Here is a 24,008-nt window from a genome sequence, read left to right on the forward strand (position 1 = left end):
TTAAAATTACCGGTTTGAGAACGTGTGGCTAATGGCTATTTAGACAAAGTTGTGCGCTTCTGATGCTTAAAAAGCTGTCTGGGTAGCAGCAACACTCGAGGAGGCACAGCCACAGATTTGTATGAAGTCACTGCAAACGAGCGACAGATATCATCACCGTGACGTCAGTTTGTTTAACTCGCGAGCGCACCATGCTTGTGATATAAGAGACGGTTCCGACAGCTATGTCAAAATTTCTCTCTTCTGAGTCGACTTCTGAGGGTACGTGAGAAGCCTGCACTTCTCTGCAATGACAATTACACTTCTATTCATCATCTTCATCGCGTGTCCCCTCGCGTCCACAGGTAAGTTAGTCTCGCGCACTATAGTCTGCAAAGTCTTGCAGAGCTCACTTTATAATAAGCCTAAACTTCCATTGATAGGTCAAAAACATGGTTACTTAACAGATTACTACTACATGTGCATTCAAAATTGTAGCTTACATATTGAGGAATAAAAGAAAAAGTGAATTAGTACTGATCTGTTAAACATTAGATAGCTACCTATAATGTGGAAATGTTTGCTAATATAGTGAAAGTTAGTAGTTTTTGTTGCCTAATAATTGATTATATATATGATAATTGGATAAATGTGCTGCAGAAATGTACCATTTACTCTTATTTCTGTTACATTATTTTAAAACACACATTTCTGAAAATTTCTCTATTTGCATATATATGTTAATGTTAGTAATTAAAAAAACGAATTGTTACTGTGAAAAATAGTAATTTTGCATCACTTTAACAACATTTTGCATCACTTTAACTGGACAATATGGTCTCATATTGGTATAGAAGCAGTAATTTCGGAGAAAATTTAACATCAAATATAGATTCCTGGAAGTTCATTGGAGTAGTTAACATAATGAGTGGGTGAATGTTGTTTCCATAAATGAACAACCTTGGGAGTAAAGAACATGTCAAATGTGTAATTATAAACTTGCAGAACCCCAAAATGCTCTGAATTAGCGTGAAGATTTCTGTCTGCAGATCTGACAAATGGCCTTAAATGACCCCAGTGTATTGAAAACCACAGGAGGAACATTTGTCACGCCAAATTAGCGCCCAGGTGCTGACTTAATTGCACTGCTGATATCTTGTCTGTAGATCTTCCCCAAAAAGGGTCAGTTCAGGAAAAACCTGTGCTCCCACAATAGCAAGGAAGATTAACTTTTATGAAAGAAAGTGATGACCAAATTGCTGAGGACATTTTTGCACCTTCCTGTTTGGAGTCTCAGTCTCATATTTGGAAAAATATCATATTTCCTATGTCATTTAGAAACATTTCCATCACTGTATAGTCAATGCATAGTAGTTTTCCTGTAAAAAAAAATAAATAAATAGCTGCATCACACAAAAATGCTTTTAGGTTTCATCATAGACTAGACAAGTATGTCTTTTAAATCTTAGTTTGGACTTAGAAATGCCTTGATTTCCGTTGACTTGCTCTTCAGCATTTTTAGCAGCGGCAGATTATACACGCTCCCGGGGAACCTCGTTGTCAACCAGAAATCTGTGGGAAAGACCAGCAAGAGTCTGACTCAGCCTGTCCGTCAGACTGACTGAGAATAGCCTGCAATGCCCAGAGCAGCAGGTTGCAACCAGAATGGTGTCCAGCTGCAAGGGAATGCATTATCTGACTGATTTATGACTGGAGTTCAGTCATACTATTAGAACTGCATGAAAACAGGTCTGGCAGAATGAAGCTCGACATCCAGTTTCAAACCGTTTAATAATTATGTCAATCTCTTTTTCAGGGGCAAAATGGACATATAATGGTAAGTAGGCTATTTTGTTTTGTAATTTCAATAATTTTTACAATGTAGATTCAAAGCGTTTCATGTAAGACAGGCATGTTTTCCACACTAAATGAACACCAGAAAGAATATATATATATATATTTTTTTTTTAATTTATATCCACCAATATAGAAATACATAGTCAGAAACAGTAAAATATACCTGCATACCTAAAAGTTTGGATAAGATTTTTTTTTTCTCACCAAGGCTGCATTTATTTGACCAAAATTGAAAATAAATATGAAATAATAGTTCATTTATTCCTGTAATGCAAAGCTGAATTTTCAGCATCATCACTCCTGTCTTCAGTGTCACATGATCCTTCATAAATCAGTCTGATATCCTGATTTGCTGCTCAAGAAACATTTATTATATTATCAATGATGAAAACAGTTGTGCTGCTTAATATATTAATGGAAACTGATACATTTTGTTCGGGATGAATTTTATGAATAGAAAGTTCAAAAGAACAGCATTTATTTAAAATGTTTTTAGCTTTTTTTGCAACAACGTAAGAGTATTTACTGTCACAATTGATCAATTTATTTCATCCTTGCTGAAGAAAAGTACTAATTTCTCTCAGAATTTTCTTTTTTCTTTTTACTAAAACATTTTAACATGACAAATGCCATTTAGAGATATCTGAACACAGTCATGAGGTGATGACACAAACTGTTTAAAATAATTCATAGAAATTAATCAAACTGCAACACCCTTTTCACTACTGAGACTTTACACTGTAAAAAATATGTGATCAATAAGTTATGATGACATGTTTACATTGCTTTAACTCATCCAAATAAGTTATGCAGTTTTCAACTTTTTTTTTTTATAAATTATAGTCAGTTTAATGTATTTTAAGTTGAAATGACTTAAACATCCAAGTTGATTGTACTTAAAAATTTAAGGCAGCAACTTAAAAAAAAAAGAAAATAGGATAGTAAAACTTGTCTAATGACATTAGGGAACTTAATGGTCAAATAAAAAGCACATACATTTTTACGATGTTGCTTATGATTTTTATTTCGCCAGCAAAATCATTGAAAGTGTAATGTGAATATTTAATATTTCACCTATACTGTAAGTAATTGAGTTGTAATGCGTTTCCTTATTGGCCAGATGCCGTCGTTTTCACCTCAGTAAAAAAGGTCATTCAGTCACACAGAGACCAACAGAACGTGCCCTTTGCACGTCGAAGAGCTTTAAAATAAACATGCTTAATCACGACTGCTGTCGCAGAGTTCTGGTCAATTGCTTTCACCTAGGGAACCAAGCAGGCTTCTGGTTACCATCGTCATGAGTCAAGCCTATTCCTGGGCAGTTATTTTAACTGTTATCTCGAACAATCCCAGTATGCCATACCAGTGTGGACATGGAGACCCATTGGCAGCCATGATGAAGGTATCAAAAAACAGGTTGCTGCTGGAAAAAGGGAACTCGTGGTGCAAAGTTGACCTCGTTTTGACCCCTTTTGGCTCTTACGGCTCTGAAATGATTCCCACAATGTCTCACATGTCATTCCTGTTAGCTTCCCCCTCGGCTCTCTCCTCGTGCCGCTGTCACTCACGTGTTCTCATTGGCTTTTCAAGGGGGCCATGTTGAGTTGTAGGTTCCATGATTGAATTACACATATTTACGTCATTACATTACATGTCTAGTTTTGATTTATTTTAAAGCTGGTTTGAACTAAGATATAAGGCAACTCAAGGGACCTCAACTGCAACACAGAGCTGTTATAATGGCTTTATTTTGGGAAGAGATTGTTCGTCTAATTGCTTGGCTGTGAAATTTCATAGCTCTCTATACTTAGGAAAGAACAATGCATTATATTATTATGTCTTTGTGTGTGGCACATTGCAATTTACAAGCTGAATCTCTTCTGTCCCTTCAGTTATACTCCTGTGTGCAAATTTACAGTGCCTGCAAAGTCAGACTACCTTGTTAATGTGCTGTATTTTAGGCTTGTAGACTAAGAATTTTAGACAACGTGATTATCAAACCAAGCACCCTCATTAAGCAAATTGCTAAGTTTAGCTGCTACTAAAACTAGATTTTTGCAATTTCTGAAGAAAACATGAGCTGTACTCATGCAAAAGTCAGCGGTTAAAATGTGCGGTCAGTGGTTGTTTACTGGTCCAAGTCAGACGAGCTTCGACCTTTGTTACATGGTTGCTACGGTGTTGCTATGTTGCTGGGTCATTGCTATGTGGTTGTTTACTAGACCAAATCAAAGGACCCCACCCTCATGTCTCTATACCAGTAATTCTTATGTGGTTGCTATGGTGCATTGAGTGGTTTCTAGGTTAGGGTGTAGCTATATGGTTGCTAAGCTGTTCTAAGTGGTTGCTATGCTCTTGCTAAGGGATTTTTTACTGGTCCAAGTCAGAAGAGCCTCCAACTTTGTTACATGGTTGCTAGGGTGTTGCTAGGTGGGTGCTGGGTCATTGCTATGTGTTTGTTTAGGGGTGTGGTGGTGGTGATGGCGCAATGGATAAGACACATGCCTTTGGTGTGGGACCCGGGTTCGAATCCACTGTAAGACACCAATGTGTCCCTGAGCAAGACACTTAACCCCTAGTTGCTCCAGAGGCGTACGACCTCTGACATATATAGCAATTGTAAGTCGCTTTGGATAAAAGCGTCAGCTAAATGAATAAATGTAAATGTAAATGTTTACTGGACCAAGTCAAAGAACCCCACCCTCATTACTCTATAATTCGCATGTGGTTGCTATGGTGTTGCTATGTGGCTGCTATAGGCCAAGTTACAAGAGCCCACCCTCATGTCTCTATAATTGTTATGCTGTTGCTATGGTGTTTCTATGTGAAAAAGTGCAGGGTGTCACATAGGATGTTTCTATGTGAAAGTGTCCAAAGCACTGACCACAACTTGAAATACCATGACAAATTTCTCAGAGAGAAACACTGCAGTACTTGTGCTGCTGTGTAGATGTTATCAAGCATATCAAACAGAGCTCAGATGAGCGTTGTCCTTTGTGTTGGCTAACACTGAGAGCCCTTGACATTCTGAGCCTGAATTAATTCCGCTGAGTCAAGGCCTTGTATAGTCACTTAGAGGGACGTAATGACGTCAAACATCCACTGCCTAAGATGAAAACACATATGCACTACTCAAAAAAGTTAGCTTAAATTAGCATCATTTATCCTGGTCAGACACAGACATGAACGATACCTCAAATCATGTTTTTTGAGTAGAGAATATCCTAGAGACCTGGGACTGGGCTCTTTCGATTTGGACTGTAAGCAAGAACCACGCATTTTCTTCATAAAATGTGAAATAATTGTATGTGCTACTGTATTTTATATCATATGCCAGTTGCAACAAACTCCAAATGAACTTTTAATAATAAAAAAATAAAAAAAGGTTGATTTAAGGTTATTACCACTAAAGTTTTCTCAACTTAAGGGATTTGGTTCAAACTGCTGCATGACCTCAGCTTCCAGCGGTTCAGTGCGTTAATGTCAAACACATCCAGACCAGAGAGCTTCAGATGTTTTACTGTAGAGGCCTGCTCATTACGACTACATCTCAGGCTGACAGTTATGATTTAGAGTTATGACCCTCTACGGGCCCAGCCACAGGCATCTGATGTGATTATGATGGAGAAGCTCGTCTAGATTAAAAATGAACTGGACGGTGAGTAATTACGACCGCAAGGGAAAGTTAAGAGTGTTAAGCTACTAAAAAAGACAATGTGTAGTTTCGCAGTTACAGCGGTCCAGAAAACAAAAGCTGCCCACAAAACCATGATCATCATTGACGAAGAATACGCAATCACTTAATGTGATGTTTTAAACCCACAGCAACAACAAATCACTCTTACTGCCAGTGTTTACAGAAACAGAAACCATGACGATTGCATTTAAAAGGCTAGAAATTATTATGTTAAGGAACTTTGCTATGTTGTTTAAAAAATCCTTTTCTATACCCTCTTCTCTAAAAGATCCACAATGCACCAGAAATGTCTCTTAGACAAGCATACACTCTGTTGGAGTGACTTCGAAGCCTCCTCCAAAGCAATCTTTTATTGTTGGGTGTGGTATTCATGTAAGGGCATTCATTTTGTAAGGCAGTGTTCTGTGACCGGTGACCTTAGCTTGTGTCTTAGCAAAACTTGTGGCTAATGCACTCTAATTCTGGCCACACCAAGGGCCAGATTTACTAACAGCTTACGCAAGTGCAAACATTCTTGTGGCGTTAAAAAACTACTTTAAGGATTTACTAAAGACACGCAGTGAAAAATTAGGCGTGGACAGTTTTTTTTTGCGGCTGACTTTATTGCATATGCATTTGTAGGAGCTTCCCTTTCAGATGCAAAATTTATGGGAGGAGAATATTTAAATGAATCATGCAAGGTGATTACTAATGTTTGACCTCGTCAATTTACTGGTATTTGCGCCATTATTTAATGCCCAAAAAACTAACCAGATGCTAATTTGCGCTGTTCTTGGTAGATTGCATTGATCATTATGGAAACGATACGGTTGCGTCTGTATTCTTTAATTTGCGCGTCGTCTTTCCACTTATGGAATTTACCCTGATTTACCCTGTTTAGTCATTCTGGCCCCAAATGTTTAAATGCACACCACTAGATAAGAATCGGTCAGGGAAAGATGTTTTGTGACCACAACTTTCTTTGACTTTTGGTTTCAGGACCTGATGGAGAACACGACTGGTCCAGCAAGTACCCGTTCTGCGGAGGAGCGTTCCAGTCGCCCATCGATTTCCAGACCCAGCTGCTGAGATACGATCCAAACCTGCAGCCCATCCAGGTCCAGAACTACAACCTGTCATCCAATGAGCAGCTCACTCTCGGAAACAACGGACACTCTGGTTGGTGCAGTATGATTACAGAGCTTGATTTTGTTTTTAAACATTACTAATAACTATTGTCACAGTACATGCATTTTAAACATACATTTTTAGATAGGCTATTGCATTTCATATTGTAATGTCTGAGGCAAAACATAGACTGTTCATTCGAAATAATAGATTAAAGGATTTGTGGTTGTTAAACTAATGAGACCGTGCATCAGACATAAAGGTAAAATAGCCTTTCTTCTCTAACTTAATTTCTAGGTCAACGTGGAGAAAATGATAGAAGGATCTATTTTGCATCTCTGCCATAGCAATTTTCCACAATAACCCGCTTATTATGATAAAACAAAGCTGTTTGTATTTTAGTCTGGAAAATATGGCAAGGTTTTGATTCGAGGTAACGTCTTAAACAACATAACAAGTGATACTTTAGTAGGTAATGAGTACTTTCTGCCATATTTTTGCACTAAACAGACTGAAGTTGTTCCATCTACCATCTCCTGACTGTGATTGTTTACTTTCGAGACTCTTTTATTTTATGTACTCTCACTCCAGAGAGCCATAACTAAGTGTGCATTGCTGCCACGAGGATGAATACTGATGACGTTTTCTGACAGTGAGCCGCTGTGTTTGGGGTTTTGGAGCCATTTCAGACTCGGTTTGGAAAAAGTTAGGCAGGATTATTGGTTGAAAAGCTTGCAGAATTTGTTGAATGGATATCTTAATACAGAGATGCAAGGCCTCAGCCATATTATTATTAGGTGTGTAAATATCTGAACAAAAACCTAACATTTAATATTAAACAGGTATATAAAACAGACTGATAGAGAACGAAACCAAAACTAAGCATAATTATGACAGCTTGTTAATGTTTAATGATGATTACATAATGATTAACAGATCGTTATTTAATGTAAATCGAAATGCTTACAAATGTCATTAAACTTTCAATTCGATCATGGACTTCTTAAAAATCTACAAATGATTTTGGCCGATGGTTTACAATGATTAAAAGTATTCATTAATAAATCATTAACAAACATATAATGCTTTACAGATCATTAGTTCATATATATTCAAATAGCTATGAGATAATGTGCTTGTTAATATTTAAATAAACGTATTAAAATTACATAATGATTAACAAATCCTTATTTAATGTAAATAAAATGCTAACAAATCTCATTAAACTTCGATTAAACTTATATTATCTAATGCACTTTTTTACATTTACAAATGTTGTGAAAAATGTAATTAACTAATTAATTGAATTAGTCATTTTAAAATGCCAATCTAAAATTTTAACTATTAATTATTTGTAAATGTTTATAAACATTTACTAATCATTTAGTACCTTTATGGGCACTGGACTTTTAGCTACTGTAACAACGTTTGTGTAAAGGGTTAAGTTAATCTACATCCTTGCTAAAGACATAACAACAACACATAATTGTAATTTGGGTGCAAAACATGTTTGTTAAGCATTATATAATGTTTGTTAATGATTTATTGATGAAAGTTATTATAAGTGTTTATATTTGTTTTTGATTAAGAACAGCATGACTATGCTGGTCCACTAGCTAGACCAGAACTATAACAGCTCTAACCAGCATAAACCAGCCTGGACCAGCATGGAATTCATGCTGGATTTTTCAGCAGGGTTGTGTAAGAAAAAAATACGAGGACGTTGAAGATCTCGATGAAGAAGTTTATTGCAGCGTAACAGTGACAAAGTACACAAAGCACCTTGGGATGAACCCCTAATAACACAGGCTCAAACATTTTATACCGTGTCTACACTAGTCTTCCCACTCACCATGTAAACAAGGTTTCGTTTTAAATGTAAATTAGGACAACCGTTGAAGTGATAACCTTCGGTTCCCACATCAAAGATGTTGTAAGAGGTGTGATCATCAAAGGGGTCAGTGGGTGATTGCTTTATGACTGGCAATCACGGTCACAAAGTCTTTGTCACAGGATGGTTCTTGAGGTCCTGCTGCCACTCCCATGCTATAAATGATTAAATACCATTCCTGTGGTACTATTCTCATATTACTGAGACCAGAGCAAACTGTCTCTAAGATAATTGAGCAATTTTGGGGTTGAGCTCTTTCTAACATGTATCAATATGCTGCTTGTCTGAAAGTGACTTCTGTGTGAGTGATTCTTCGAGCATCTCTACACTCTTGACAATGAACATTTCTTGCCAGTGAAATTTTGCCTTTTTCCTTTTGTACCCACAGTGCTGTTGTCCTTGCCGTCTCACATGCACATCTCCAGCCTCCCTCACAGATATTCAGCAGCTCAACTCCATTTCCACTGGGGCTCCTCCAGCCTGCTGACTGGATCAGAACACACGGTTAATGGCATTCGGTTTGCTGGAGAGGTAAAGAAACCCCCAAAAACAAGACCTTACCATTACTGTGAACACCTTTAATGCTTGAACAAATGCCCTAAACCCCATTGTAGAGGATTTAAAAAAAGAAGCGAGGACTCAACAGTGCATGATGCAATGTTCGGTAATGTGTATTGAGGTGTCAGAAATATTTTCATCTCTGTTTATCACTTTAAAACAAGGAAAATGTCTGCACAGTTTGTGTTCCTAACACACCTAAATGCCCAAAGACATGTTTATAGTCATTGTGGCTCTGCACTACACTCCTCTTCCCTTTAAACTGGCCTAGGGGCCAGAGGTTACATCCTGTGAACTGACCTGAAAAGACACTAAAATTATTTTTGCTGCGTTTACACTGGCACAAAAAATCCGATCTTTTACTCACATCTGACACAAATCGGAATTTGTTACACACGTGTAAACACAAAAATCCGCACGAGATCCGATTTTTTTCGCATCTGATCTGAGCCACTTCCAAATGTGGTTTTACATCAGATACATATCTGATATCTGGACATCCGACCTATGTCTAAACACGCACATCGGATTCCCCCTTGAATTCCAAGCCACCACGAGGCGAGGACGACATGTTTATTCACAAAGATAGCTTTTTAATGTTGTATTAAGAGGCAGACGTGCATTTTCAACCTCTGCCCGTGACTTTTATTAAAAAAAACAGCTTCACTACTGAAAGCTACCTTATATTTATCAGGAATGAGATGATAACTTTGCTGTAATTAAACCAACAAGCTTCACTAATAGGTTACTCACTTGCGCATGCTCTCTCTCTCTCTCTGGTTAATTCATTCGAATTCATTAAATATATTACAGGCTATTTTAAATATATTACGAGCTATTTTTTTTCACTTCAGAATTCTAGATCTGAGCTGTAGATAGCCTAAACTAAAATTATTTCTGGACTATTTATCTGTTCCGTCAGATGTTGCGCTGCAAAACATTCATGAGTCATCATGACAGCTGTTATCTTGTCCATGCTGGCAAATGCTGCAGCGTAAATGCAACCTTAAATTCTCTAGCCAATTAAACAGCATGCCCAAGCGAGTCAACAAATGCCTTTGCAATGTGTGGATACTCCACTGCGAAGGTCTGCTGTTTCAGACGCAGCACTGTGGCTAAGTTTAGACATCAAATCTGATCTTTTCAGGCAGACTGTCCACACTATTAATTGCAGGTGATCAAATAAGATTTGTGTGTCCAGACATAACCAACCTGTTTGCAGGGGTTGCTTTGGTAACAAGGCTTTCAAAACGGATGCAGGAAAAATGGAAGTGCATCATCTTGCTCTCCAAATAAGCGGCCTGCTTCGCTGAGCACCGAGGGGTACTTCCGACATTTCCATCACCGGTTTTGATATTATCATTGTGTGTTGCGTTAAGAGGTGATGCAAAAGAAAGTTTGAAATCTGATTGGTGACTCACTGAGACTCATCTGTAAAAATCTGATTGGAATCACATTTCAAACCACCTCCAAATGTGGTTTGAATCAGATTTAAAAAAGAAATTCTGATGGATGGATGGATTTACTTATGATTCCTCATTAAAGGCAGCCTTTTCTGTTGTATCCAGATGCATGTAGTACACTTCAATTCTGACAAATACCCAAACATCTCAATGGCAGTGGACAAGCATGATGGATTGGCTGTGCTGGGAGTTTTCATTGAGGTGAGTCCGGACCTTAAACAAACCACTGAGACTGATGTGGTGTAGTGGTTAAGACTCGGGCTGATGACCGGAAGGTTGCTGGTTTGATTCCCGCAAATGAGCAATGGGCCATCACCACAAGGCATTTAACTCCAGATGCTTTAGGGTAATTGTCCCTATAATAAGCTCATTGCTTGAAAGTCACATCGACAAATTTCCCCAGCATGAGTCTATTTTCTAATCAGTCAGTGTTTTATATTGTTTAGATTGGAGAGTTTAACCCTGCTTTTGACAAATTCTTCAAATACATAAATGGGATAAAGTACAGAGGTACGTTACTTTCATATAGTTTCAAATATCTTTAATTATGATGTGCATAACACAAGTATGCTAACACTCCTATTACTAACCTGTTATCTGACAGATCAGAAAATACAGGTCCCAGCATTTAACGTCCGTGCACTGCTACCAGCACGTCTGGACGAGTATTACCGCTACGATGGTTCTCTGACCACACCGCCCTGCTATCCCAGTGTGCTATGGACCGTGTTCAGGAAACCTGTCACCATTTCAAGAAAACAAGTAAATTAATCATGCTTATAGTTCAAAAGCTTATCGTGCTTTTTGGCATGTTCGCACCACAGGATTTGGGAATGATTTGAGTTCTAGGAATGCCTTTTGGGGGAACTAAATTAGCTCCTGCTTCAGAGTAGGGTCTAAACCAGCACAATAGGAACTACCAGTGACGTGTACGCACAAGGGCACCGGCACACGCCATTTCAAAAAAAGCTTTGTACACACACAGATTATAGCATATTTATTTATTCCACAAACTAACTCTACAAACATCGAAAACGGAGATAGATGGACCTCTCAACCTTTATGCTAAGCCAAGGAGAAAATCCAACGCGACTTTGAGGGGCTGAGCGAAACATGATTATGTATTTCTGCTCAGCTAGCGACATTGGACATCAACCACACGGCAAACGCTACTTTTTCATTAGTGTCTACTTTCTATGCATAACAGTTCTATCTAATAACATATTAGACAGGACTGGTAAACAGGTAGTAAACTAAAGACAGATAATGGGAGCACTGTGTGCTTAATAACAAATCAAATCGGGCAATTATTATTAAATATACACATTCTCTAAAAAGGTCTATAATACCTGGAGCTAAGCTATTCATTAGCATTCACATTTAATGCTAAAGAATGCAGTTGAAATCTGCCATGTTTGCAATTAACAACTAGCAAATTTTGTAAGCTGTGATATGAAAGGCAGAAAAAAATTATTCATGTGTTGCTTGGAAAAGTTTATTTAGTCAGAATGCATGACTACTTTTGAATGGTCATCAGCAGTAGTACATCTAGTTACGGCATACCAGCAGGTGCTAACTTGCCAAATCTTGACACTTTGAGTGTGGTATGCACCTCTTAGGCAATAGTTTCAGCTGTCCATATTGTAGTAATGTTACTGTTGTGTCTTTACAGTTTTTGGCATTGGCCACAGCTCTGTATGCCTCTTATGCCCAAGATTCTGTTACCGTGCCACTTCATGGAAATTACCGGAAGCCACAACTCACAGACAACAGAGTGGTACTGGTTTCTTTTAAGGATGGTAAGTACAGTTTATATTGCAATTTGAATGTGTATGATATGACCAGGAAGCTCAAATATCTGCTGCAGTGCTTTATGTGAGCATCATGGTTTCCTATCAAATAATTGATAGGAATATGAGCTTTCAAGATGGCTTTGTCTCTCTCTCAACATCTGCGTAAGGCCTCAGTTACCTTTTTTCCTCAATGAAAGACCTTCGCTACTTCAGGCTCCTTCGAAACATATGCTGGGTTTTAAATTATATGCTTCCATTGACATAAATCTTTTCCTTTAAACCAGAGTTGGTGCATAACAGAGTTTGCTTCTAACTCTCAGGCATTTTGATGCTATGAGAGAAGCTTGGGATTGCTGTTATCACCGGAGCCTTGTTATCTTCTTTAGTCTTGCTGTTTTCTAACATCTTTGCATGAAGGCTCAATCCATCAATATCCCAGGCTACCGCTTGCTGCGTTCTTCACTGCATGGCAATGTTTCCTAAAAAGCTGACTTACCAAGAAGTTCCTTTCAGCCCCCGCGCTAGTAAGGCTTTGCCCTGGCAGTCCTCCGTTGCAATGCTCTGCTTGAACACCCCTCTACATTGTGTCTGGTGCAGGACTGCACAGTATTTTTTCAGTGGGGTCCCCGTTTCAGAGGAAGCAAGTCATCCAGAAGCTTCTGGTGGGCGACCTTGCGGACTTGGCTGACGAAGGACTCTACCAGCTTCTGCCAAAGTTGAATCCCCATCTGGGAGTGGATACAAAGTTGAAAAAGACCAAGAAGCAGGGACAGTGGAGCCAGGCAACTCAAAAACAGCAGTGGTCGAACAATAAGGTACCAAGCAACACTGGCTACTCCTCATCCGTTGGGAAGAAAACACCATGGTATATGGGAGCATTGGGTACGGATGAAGGGATGTGCTTTGTATCCCTGGAGGAGAATGTCGTTCACCAGCTCGAAAGATACCATGCAAAGGGTCTGATGGTCGAAGCTCTGAGAGAGGTTGTATTTCCTGAGTTGAACCTCAGGAGCTACTTGCACTGCCGGTCTGATCTGGACCTTCAAACCATAAAACAACTCATAAAAGGAAGATCTCGGGATGAGGCAGTTGAGCTTGAACAATCACTGACTAAAGCCATGCTGAGGCAGATAAGGAGACAAATCAAACAACATAGAAACCCAAACATGGAAACCACGATGGGGCATTCTCAAGCTACATTCCCGAAGGACTACAACTCGGCCTCGACTTACCACAGACCTCAACGTGTTGAACGGGAAGATTAGTCCCAGAGAAGACAGCAAATGTCCCAGAGGGCCTAAATTTCCGCAGTACGCTGTCACGCACAATATTTAGTCAACTCTGCTCCTAAGGCTAGCACATCATTTTACTAATATTTATTTAGTTTGATGGTACCCCTCTAACACTGTCTCAGAGACTCTCAAACTAGTTGCTTTTGCAGTAGATGAAATGAATCGGTGAGCAAATAATGTTCATGATATGTTATGCCGGATATGCATGATATGTTACTTTACAAAGAACTGGACAGTATGCTAGACAACATTTGCTAGATGGCTGTCGACAGGACCACAAAATAGACCTTTTTCCAACCTCCATATTAACTCTCTAATGATTAGTCCAGACTAAAAGCTGGTCTGTTTTAAGCATTAGTGATTTTTGTGGGAGAGTATGACTCAACAATCTGAATTATTATATGCAATGCACAAAAAGACAGAAGACCATAATGTTGAGGGCATATTTTTACATTTTATTGAGAAAAGTTGAGCTGCATATTGCAGTAATTGTATTCTGTGGTTGAAGAGTCATTCGTAAATTAAAAGGGACAAAGGGACAAAATTAGCACTTTAAGTATTTTAACATTCTCGAACTCTGTGTGGTACTGTTTTTTTTTGGGTGTGATCTGAGACCAAGGAGAAAGCAGACAGAGTAATCTTTTTGTACTCCGACTCAGATTTTGGTCAGTATCTTTTTTTTGTGAAATGTCTAGATCATGGATTGTAAAATAAAAGCATAACGTCAATTAAAAATGTATCACTTCTTCCACTTGTAAAGGAGAACCATGTCCCTGTTTTTTATTCTAAATGGTGTTCAAAAGTGATATGTGAATATTATAAGGTATTACTGTGGCCATATTTGTTTATGTTTGAATTTGTATTGAGTTAAAAGTTCTACAATTATCAGAATCTTATGTTTTGACCTTACAGGGATATTTCACCCAAAAATTTGCTCATTTACTCATGTCATTTCAAACCTATTTCTTTTCCATTTGACTTTATTTATTCTGCTGATGAAGATCTAAAAAAGAAATTTAAAAAAAATCCAATGTTGTTTTGGACCCCATTGAGTTTCATTACATGTACAATGGGGGCTGAATAGCTCATTTGGATGTGCAATTATGTTTGCAAAACTTTTCTCTCAATTCAGGTTTCTTTTCTTTCCTCTAAGGAGACTTTACTTGGATGAGCTGGGGTATGTTATGGTAACACAGTTTGTGCATGTGTGTGTGTTTGTGTGTGTCTGTGTGTGTGTGTGTGTGTGTGTGATGTCAAATACTTCCTCACCTCTGGCTAACAGACGTGACGTCTTGCGTTATGACACTCATATGCGAGGCGAATTGCTGGTGGCCATGCAGTGACGTGTAACTGCAGTGTTACGTCACTCGTCTTTGACCACAGCATGATTGTTGTTGACATAAGTTTGAACATATGGAGAGGGCATGTTTGTTCATTTAGCATGACTTTAGGACCTTATCATTGACATATCTATGGTTTAGTTATAATTGTAGTGCTGCAGTGGCTGACATATATCTTTACTTTAAACCACTGCGCCCATGAGCATGCGTGTCTCATTTGACACTACTGGGTTTTGTCACCACATATGTAATCATATCCACATTTGTGTATTTTTGTTCATTATGTCAGTTGTGTAACATTAGTGTGGTGATGACTGCTAATCATACTGAGAACAGCTAACCAATAAGCTAATCTGGGTATATTTAAGGAGTTAAGCAGTTAAGTTATTTTTATTAAGTCAACATGAAATCAAAATTTACCCTATACGTTCTTAATACACACATTCACATCCACGATTCAAAAGTGAACATTATTCTAAAGAAAAATGATTAAAACCGTTTACTTTCCTTGTCAACATCCACTTTTCACAATCCAATCAATTCCCTATGGATAAAATCAAATCTTGCTGCGTTTTCTTGTTTAATATCTTGCAAATGCCATTTCATGTTGACTTTAATGTCACTGACTTTCATTTGATGCACAAAATTAATTTTAAACCAGGTTATGATCATATTCGTTGATACATGTTCAAAGTTAAAATGGCAACTTTGTAAACTTAACAAAAATAAATACAAGGCATGCTGCATTAAACCAACAATTGAGGGTAATCAAACATACTGTTAATTATGAGGTAAATTTTCCTTTCAGGTATACTAGCAACAATAATAGTGGCCTCCATGCTAGGACTGCTACTGATCATTACCCTAGTTTGGTGTCTTTTGAGAAAAAGGTGAGTGTTTAATTCATACCAAAATGAAACAAATGACATAAAGATGCAGTCACATTTACCTTCTGTGAATTTTCAGTCGAAATCGTGTTATGTCAGTAGTAATCTACGGGATCGGGAATCGATTCAAAACATTTCCCCACACATATCACAACTGGTTCAAATGGACCACTCGAATTCGCAGCGTTGACCAACAGAAAGCTGCTTGGTTTGAACAAGACTTTTGTGTGAAGCTAAGGCCAAGAACTGAGTTTCCTTGTAAACTTTAACCCTTAATCATTTTGACGTAAAATATAGATCCAACAACAAAAGTATAAAGAGGTTTTTATTTCTGTGACAACTCTTGGAGTGCACGGTTATGGATATGACAATGTTGATATGTTTGGTCTTGGCGGAATATATCTGGTGCTGCTACTGCTGTTAGTTATTGCTGCTGCAGAGCAAATACAGGACTTGCTACTGCCAATACATACACAGACACGCTGCTGTGAGAAATTAAGACATGCTGCTGCTATACAATATAGCATAAATGAATTAGCCATAGCAGATCTATACATGTGGAGCTGGGGAAGGTGGAGGGTTCATGAAAGCAAACTGCAACTGCTAACAGAAAATACTGACCAGTATTTCAAGGTTGAGCAGCGAGCTCAGGAACCAATCAGCTGTGCCCTACCCCTTTTCTACCGACACGATGCCAGTGTGGGTTTCCAACCTTTTTTCACTGCAGAAAAGGGGGTTCCAGGCCGGAAAGACCGGTTCAACTCCGACCCTAAAAACTTGCTGGTCTCGAACAAAGCAGGGGAGAGGGGGGTGGAGAAATGCTGCTGCTGCCTCGTTGAGCAATGTAATAACGTACATTGCTCTTTACATCTAAATATATTAGATTCAAGAGAGACCCAGTGTGCAAGAGAAGCGAGTGAATCAACGGTTTCAGTCTTAGTTTATCCCCGAAAAGGACAGATGAGAGTACCGGCAGTTTATGTGAGAAGCCGGTTCATTAGAATCACTCCCGGTATTATGCCGCACTGCCTGCACAAACACCGGGACACGCAGTGTGTGGTTTTTTTTTCGACTGGCTATAGACCCCTTTTCAGTTAGTAAACATTGTGACGTTTTTTTGGGGGGGGGCGGAGCCTAGGTGGAGGCAGAACGATTCCCCTGGCCACTTAACTAACGCTAGCTAGCAAGTTTTGTTAGCATGTTTTTTTAACAATGACTGGAGAAAATCCAATTTTATCTGAATATGTAAGGTCACTCACTGTCCGGAACCGTAATTATTATTTGGAAAAGTTAACTTTAATGGACGGAGCCAGATTGGCCGACCAGTAAACGCTCACTCAGTGGATGGACGATCTGACAGGATTACCTCCACTGCACTTATGGCAACTGTAGATAAGGAGACGACACAAACAGTTTCCTTTATGTTTAGTCTCTGGTCGTTAGCTAGCAGTTACTTAACTGCAAGTTGTACGACTAAAAAAGTTAGCTAACTTATGCGCTAAACAAATTAGCATTGCGTGTGAAATCACTTAACTTGTTCCCCAATTTCTGATGTCATCTCTAGGTGGGCATGCATGGGAAATTTAGACACTTAACCAAACCATAATCCATACCAACCAAACACAATAGTTTATTGATATGAAGTGTGCGCTGCAATCGTGAGCATTTTTGATGATTGTTTCTGTCCAGTCTGCTCGTTTTATTGCATTTAACCACAGCTGTCGTCTGTTTTTTTGTCAGGCAAAATGCGATAAAATCTCAAATTGGAGCATGTTTGATTCATAAAACGTATAAATATCAGTTGAGCCTATGTTTACTTTCGTCACTGACACAGACGAAAATGAAAAGACTAAGTTCAGCTTTAGGAGGGGAAGAAATAGGCCAGGATAAGAAGACTGAGAGAAAAAGAAATATGAAGATGAGGAGAGAGCAGGTATTGACAAATAATCTAATGACAAGGTTTTAAAGCTAGCCTATTTCTTATAATTTCAAAAGTTATTCAAAAGTCCTAAATTGCACATATGTAGATAAGAGAAATCCAAATTTTCTCGGGGAGCATGCCCGCCCCGAACCCCCCTAAGTACGCCGGGGCCTTGAGTCTTATATTAATAAATTAAGTTATGTTTTCACTTATGGTTATTGCAATGTAAATAATACCCTTAACGTGCAGTACATTTAACAGCATGAGCTGTTAAGTGTACTGCACGTCAGGTGTACCCCCACCCCCCACCAACGGTCCCCTCACAAATCTCCCGGATTTTGAAAACCAAATGTTGACAGGTATGCATGTACTCTGTCGATTCTGGCACCCAACAACACAGCAAGGTGACATTTTAAGCTTCTTATGTAAGTTAGCCGACTATAAATATTAATAGCTGACAATCTAGCTGATTTGTATTGGCCGCCTCCAGTTTTCCCTTTGTTTTGCCTCAAGCTAACGTTGTGACGTAATAGTGTTGTTGGCACAAAAAGGGTCTATAGGCAGGTAAACAACACATAGTAGAGTTATATCACCGTTCGTTCCTCATGTCTGTGGAAACACGCGGCCGGTTCGCCTGGCCGAGAACAGGCTCTGGCTCTAGACGTGAACCATTGGTGAAAAAGTGTAGATAGAGAATGATATGATTGCAGCAGATTGAGTTAAGGACTTATCAGCCTGTGCCATCTAGAGTTTCATGACAGAACTTTGAATTTGAGGGAAATATTTTGGGGAAACATTTGCATATTGCAATTCTGCCACTATAGAAACAACTAGTGTGAAAATCAAATGTCATGTGGCATAAAAGACACAATTCAGTTTGTTGCAAGTGAAGGGAAACTCTGTGTGTATACACATAGGCTTAAAGTTAAAATTAATAATAATGCATTTATTTAACACAATGTAATGTGACGTTGCTGTAAAGATCCCACCATAATTAATTAGCATTAATTTAAGGAGCCTCAGGCACAGACCACTAAATGAATAAGTTGCCTTCAATAGGAATGTGTTGGTTAAGATCCATTGCTTTTCCAGCTTTTATCCAACTACCAGGACAATGTGTTTGTTTTAACATAGAAATGATCTGACAGCACATGTGCACATATGTATGTAATGCCACATTAAATTATTAATAGTTTTCATAAGATTAAATGTACCGTTGCTCTGTAAAATTGCGCGTTGTGTGGGCAAAATCCATTCATTTTATTGGAATTTGCCTTGTCTGGAGTTTCAAAAAACGAGCGAAAAAGTTCCCCACACAAATTGAGCTTGTGTTTAAGTTGGTCATGTGAATTTGCCGCACGGATGTGACTGCATCTTAATGCAAGTTTACCAGTTTAATTGTTCTACATATTCCCACAATTAACTGCCCATCTCCTGTTCTTTTAACTAGATCTAACACCGAAGAGCAGAAAGACAAAACCAATGTGTACAAACTGGCTGAGAAAGAAGAAAACATCTCCAAAGTGTAACCTCTCAACATCTGATGAAACCTGAGCAAATTACGCTCTGAAATCCACATGCAGTCGATCCGTTTTTCCATCATTTCCATTTGTCTCCTTGGCTCATGGGCCTAGTCGCTAAGGAACCGTCTGGTTGCATGCAATATTTAGATCAAAAATTTTCAAGGAACTCAGACTATATGAATACCGAGTTCTTCTTCAACCACATTCTAATCCAACAGGATCCAAAAACCTAAGATGACACAAGAGGAGAGTAAAAATATGTAATTTTCGTACAGTATGTAATTCACCACATGTGAATAACCCACCAGTCAACATCAAACCTGGTGCTTTGCGATGCAGAAACTATCACACAATATTCTGCAATGGTGGCCTTCCTTTGTTGTCCAGCGGCATGTGACATCTCTCTATGCAGTGCCAGGCAGATGTGGTGGGAAAACACAGCTTCTGTCCGAGGCAACGAGGACGTTCTGGTTCAGCATGGATATGTGGTGGCCTGAGATGGGTAGTTATGATGTCCCCACCCTATATTTACTATTGTGCTGTTTGACCGATTAGAGTAATGAAAGGGTACGAGAAGAGCCACGCTCTCGGTTCCCACTGAGCTTGCCACAGAACTGGCCTATTGTTCCCCAGCTTGCGTGTAGGTTGACCTTTGACTTCTCGTTGCCTGAGCAATCATGAGACTAAACGCCTATGCACACCCAGTAACCCGTACAAATATAAAGTACTGTAATGCTCTGACTTGTAACTGTGAAGATACTGCATGATGACTGGAGTGATTAGCTTGATGAACACTACATCAGGTGGGCTCGTTCGAACCTTCACCTGCTTGTCATTTTCAAGTACACAACGATCTTGATTAGCTGCTTGATTTGAAGCTTCATTTACATTTATTCCAGATACAGTACATTAAATGTTTTTTTTGTTGTTGTTTTTTTAAATGCTCTCTGTCCATTTGCTCTCATAGCATTTTCAAGTGCTTTCCAAAAGTGACTTGTCCACACTGAAACATCTCAAAACGCTAAAATCATCTCACTGCGCATGAATAAAATGTAATAAAAGCTCACTGAGATGAGATAGACCAAACATAATAAAGTTAGGGATGCACCAATATGAAATTTTGACCGAAACCGTTAACGATAATTCTTTATTGAAAGCCGATAGCTGATATATTGGCCGATAAATATAAATCCAACTTTTTATATAATTTTTGAAAGCCTGATTAAAAAAACAAAAGTCTCACCATCAAAAGCAACCAATGTTCTCATTATAATTGTATATAGCCAATATGACAGCACATTGCAATTAACAGTATTTTCCTTTTTTGTAGTGATTTCAATCATATTACAGCTATTCAAAACCATCATGGCGAACATGATGCACATCTGAAGTGTCTCAGCTGAAGGAAATAATCCATTATTAATCGGCTTTAATATATTGGCCAAATTTTCTTATTGGGTCGAAAATTGCATTCAGGCCATGTCTTAATAACCGTAATCACAAAGCATTCACGTCTTCGTATAGCTCGTAATAACAACTTGTAAGCTGGGAATGTTCTGAAAGCTCCTACTTGTACCACCTGACCGCTGCAGATTCATTTAAGCGTTGATAGTGTTGCCATAAAAATACATAATTCCAAGTTTGAGAACGTGAACAGATTTGAGTAGAATGTCACTGTAAAAAATGGCGGCAGCCATGTTGCGCCTCCATCTTGAAAATACATTAGCCAAAGAGAGACATACCTGGAAATTCAAGCTTCGCCTTTCGCGTTTTTACACTCAGTGGCACCGTGACGAATGCCAGGGGAAGATTACTCGCGACTGCCGGCAGATTTGAAATAATACGGCCACCGTAGGAGTTAAAACGCCCTCGGAATGGGAGGGGCTAGAAAGTAATATTCAGTTGGTAATCATAAACAATTTCACCGCTAGATGGGAGAAAATCCTACACAGTGTTGCTTTAATATAAAATAAAAAAAACACAAAACGGAAAAAAGTATAGCGGCAGCCCCTCAAGGACGACTGCCGCACAAACATAAACAAAGCACAATGTAAAATTGTCCAGGCCTGGTTCTCTCTCGTTCTTCACTGTCGTCATTCCTCTTTTTATCCATCCGGAGCTCCTCCGTGAGACACTTGAGGCCGGTGTGGCGCGCAGGTTACACTCATTAGACCGTGTATCGGTCTGCCTGCGGCGAACAGCAGCAACACCTCCGTCCCCTCACAGATGGCAGCCACCCCACCTCAACCCAGGAGCACGGCAGCAAGCTCCTTTTATCCATCCGGAGCTCCACTGTGAGACACCTGAGGCTCAATAGCAATCACGCCACCAGCCTCGCTCCGTTCCCACAGCTCTCGGCCCCGCCCTGCAGTCACCTGTTGTCATCTCGAAGTAACGTAATTACGACATGGCGTGAACGTAGCAAACATTAATCTTTTTCTCTATGTTTAGACCTTCCATCCACACTGAGACAGCATCGTCCTCTGAAAATTGAGCTTTTTGAAGACACTCGTCCAAGTGGATCAATTTAAAAATGCAGATTTTGTATTATAGTGTGGACCGTGAAAACGGAGGTTTTTGAAAACGATGACACGTTTAATCATGTGATGCATATTGTATCGATATATGATGTTTATACTGGTCACATTCACAGTGTTACTAAAAACGTTATTAAATGTTACTTTGTACAATCTTATTACATTCCTGTAAAGGTGACAGAAAATGTACTCGTCTTCCGATGTTTCAGTGTGGACAATGCTTAAAAACCCTAGTGTGGACAGAGAGCGTTTTGAAATGAAAACGCTGTATACGGATTAATGTAGATGTAGCCTAAAGATAATTGATTTCAAATACCTCTGTTTAAAAATACAGTTCACACTACAACACAAAAATGCCGTTTTCAAATTGACCCACTTTAGTGTCTTCAAAAAGCTCAGTTTTCACAGGACAAAAACACTGTCTCAATGTGGATGGAAGGCCAAAACATAGGGTACGTTTACACGACAACAATGTACTAAAAACTGAAAAGTTTTTTCTTTGTGTTTTTGAAAAGTTGAAAACGTTGACAAAATGATCTCGGATCTGCGAGACCGACTAAAACCGCTGTATTATTCATGCCAGACCAGTAGTTGGCGGTTTCACATTTTAAAGACAAAACTACATGTCTATAAACTGAACACGAAATGTGCTTGACGTCACCGTTTTCACAAATTCGCGTTTTTGTTGTTTACACGGAGACGATAACAGTATCTTTTATCGTTTTCAAAACTTTGCATTTTCAGGCCCCCAAAGCGGCGTTTTCGTGTAAATGAACGGCCAAAACGCATAAAAAGTTTACATTTTTAGTTAAAAACTGTGTCATGTAGATGCCCCCCCATAGAGAAAAAGATGCATTTTCAAATGGATCCGGATTCGTGTAGATGTAGCCTGAGTCGACAAAATAGTGAGAAAAATGATTATTCAAGAATAGTCATATTGATTATTATATGACTTTGGAGATCTTTGAAGCTGTGATTTCTGTATGACACTAAGCAAATTAAGTCCATATTTCCATAATCCGGTGGGATTTGCTTATACTAGTTTCCATGCCGTTCTAGGCTGGTTATTCTGGTTAAGCTGGTTAACCAGTATGGTCAGGTGAAGTTGACTGACTGAAGAATCCATCATATTCTCTTAAGCACTCGTTGAATCTGTAACTAGACTGTCCTCTGATGGAAAATGTGAAAAGAAAGACGACAGAATGTGATTTTGATTTATTGTATGTGGGTTAGTTGTGTGTGCACATATTTGTGATGAACAGTGTGAATTTTGAGGTGTTACTTTTCATTGTATTTTTCCTCATTTGTCTTAAAAGTGTCTTAAAGTGTTTTGGTATTGTGAACTACTGTGTTGTGATGTTTTTTGTGCTGCTAATAAATTGACCCAGTAAAAAAAGAAATATATAGTATTTTTAGCATTATTTATATTATATTATTTTAATAATATACAATTATTTAGTATTTTATTATGCAAATTGCCGTGTGTAGAACTTCAATCTTTTATTACTACTATTATATGAAATATGAAGTACTTAATTTTGACTTAATATTCAAAATCTTCTCCTCAGGATCATGTAATCTTAGTTTTCAAAAGTTGTTACAGGTAAGGCGTTCAACTCCAAAGCATCTAATGATCTTATTCTTATGTCAGAAATTAACTGATTGTAGCTCTAAAATCTAAATAATTTCATACTTATATAGTCTTAAACAATAAGTCTGCACAAGCTGCTTATTTGCAAATCTAAGTAGTTTATTGTCATTTGAAGCAGCAAAAAAATAAAATAAATCTTATTAAATTTAAAGTAGCAGAAGAAACTAAATACAGTATCTCTGGCATATACAGTATGGGGTAGAACATATTTCTCTTATTACACAGGCCAAAAAATACAAAAATATCATAGATTAACAAAAACTGTACAATAGACATGGGCTATTAATAACAAATGAGCTTTATTGGTTTATAGCAGGTGTCGGACTCTCGCCTCCCTTTTAGATTTGAGGTTAATCGCTAATAACACCTGCTATAAACCTCAATCACACAAGAGAATAATTATTATTAATTAGCCTATGTTATTAATATTATTTCATATTGTTTACTAAAATAATTTGAAATATATTCATATATTGAAAACTATAATACAAATTAGAAATACATAAAAACAT

The 24,008-nt window shown here is 38.4% G+C and overlaps 1 protein-coding gene across 1 annotated transcript; it reads left to right on the forward strand.

Moving 5' to 3' along the window:
- The first annotated feature begins 213 nt into the window (after nt 1–213).
- On the forward strand, nt 214–14,394 carry ca12 (carbonic anhydrase XII). The gene is made up of 9 exons (XM_084094519.1): nt 214–344; nt 1,796–1,816; nt 6,512–6,691; nt 8,920–9,062; nt 10,658–10,753; nt 10,999–11,062; nt 11,157–11,314; nt 12,225–12,351; nt 12,943–14,394. Exons 1-9 carry the CDS (start codon nt 290–292, stop codon nt 13,608–13,610), a joined length of 1,512 nt encoding a protein of 503 aa, XP_083950645.1. The 5' UTR covers nt 214–289; the 3' UTR covers nt 13,611–14,394.
- Nucleotides 14,395–24,008: the final 9,614 nt, after the last annotated feature.

The sequence above is a fragment of the Abramis brama genome (assembly GCF_963993115.1).
Source record: "Abramis brama genome assembly, chromosome: 20".
Lineage (NCBI taxonomy): Eukaryota > Metazoa > Chordata > Actinopteri > Cypriniformes > Leuciscidae > Abramis > Abramis brama.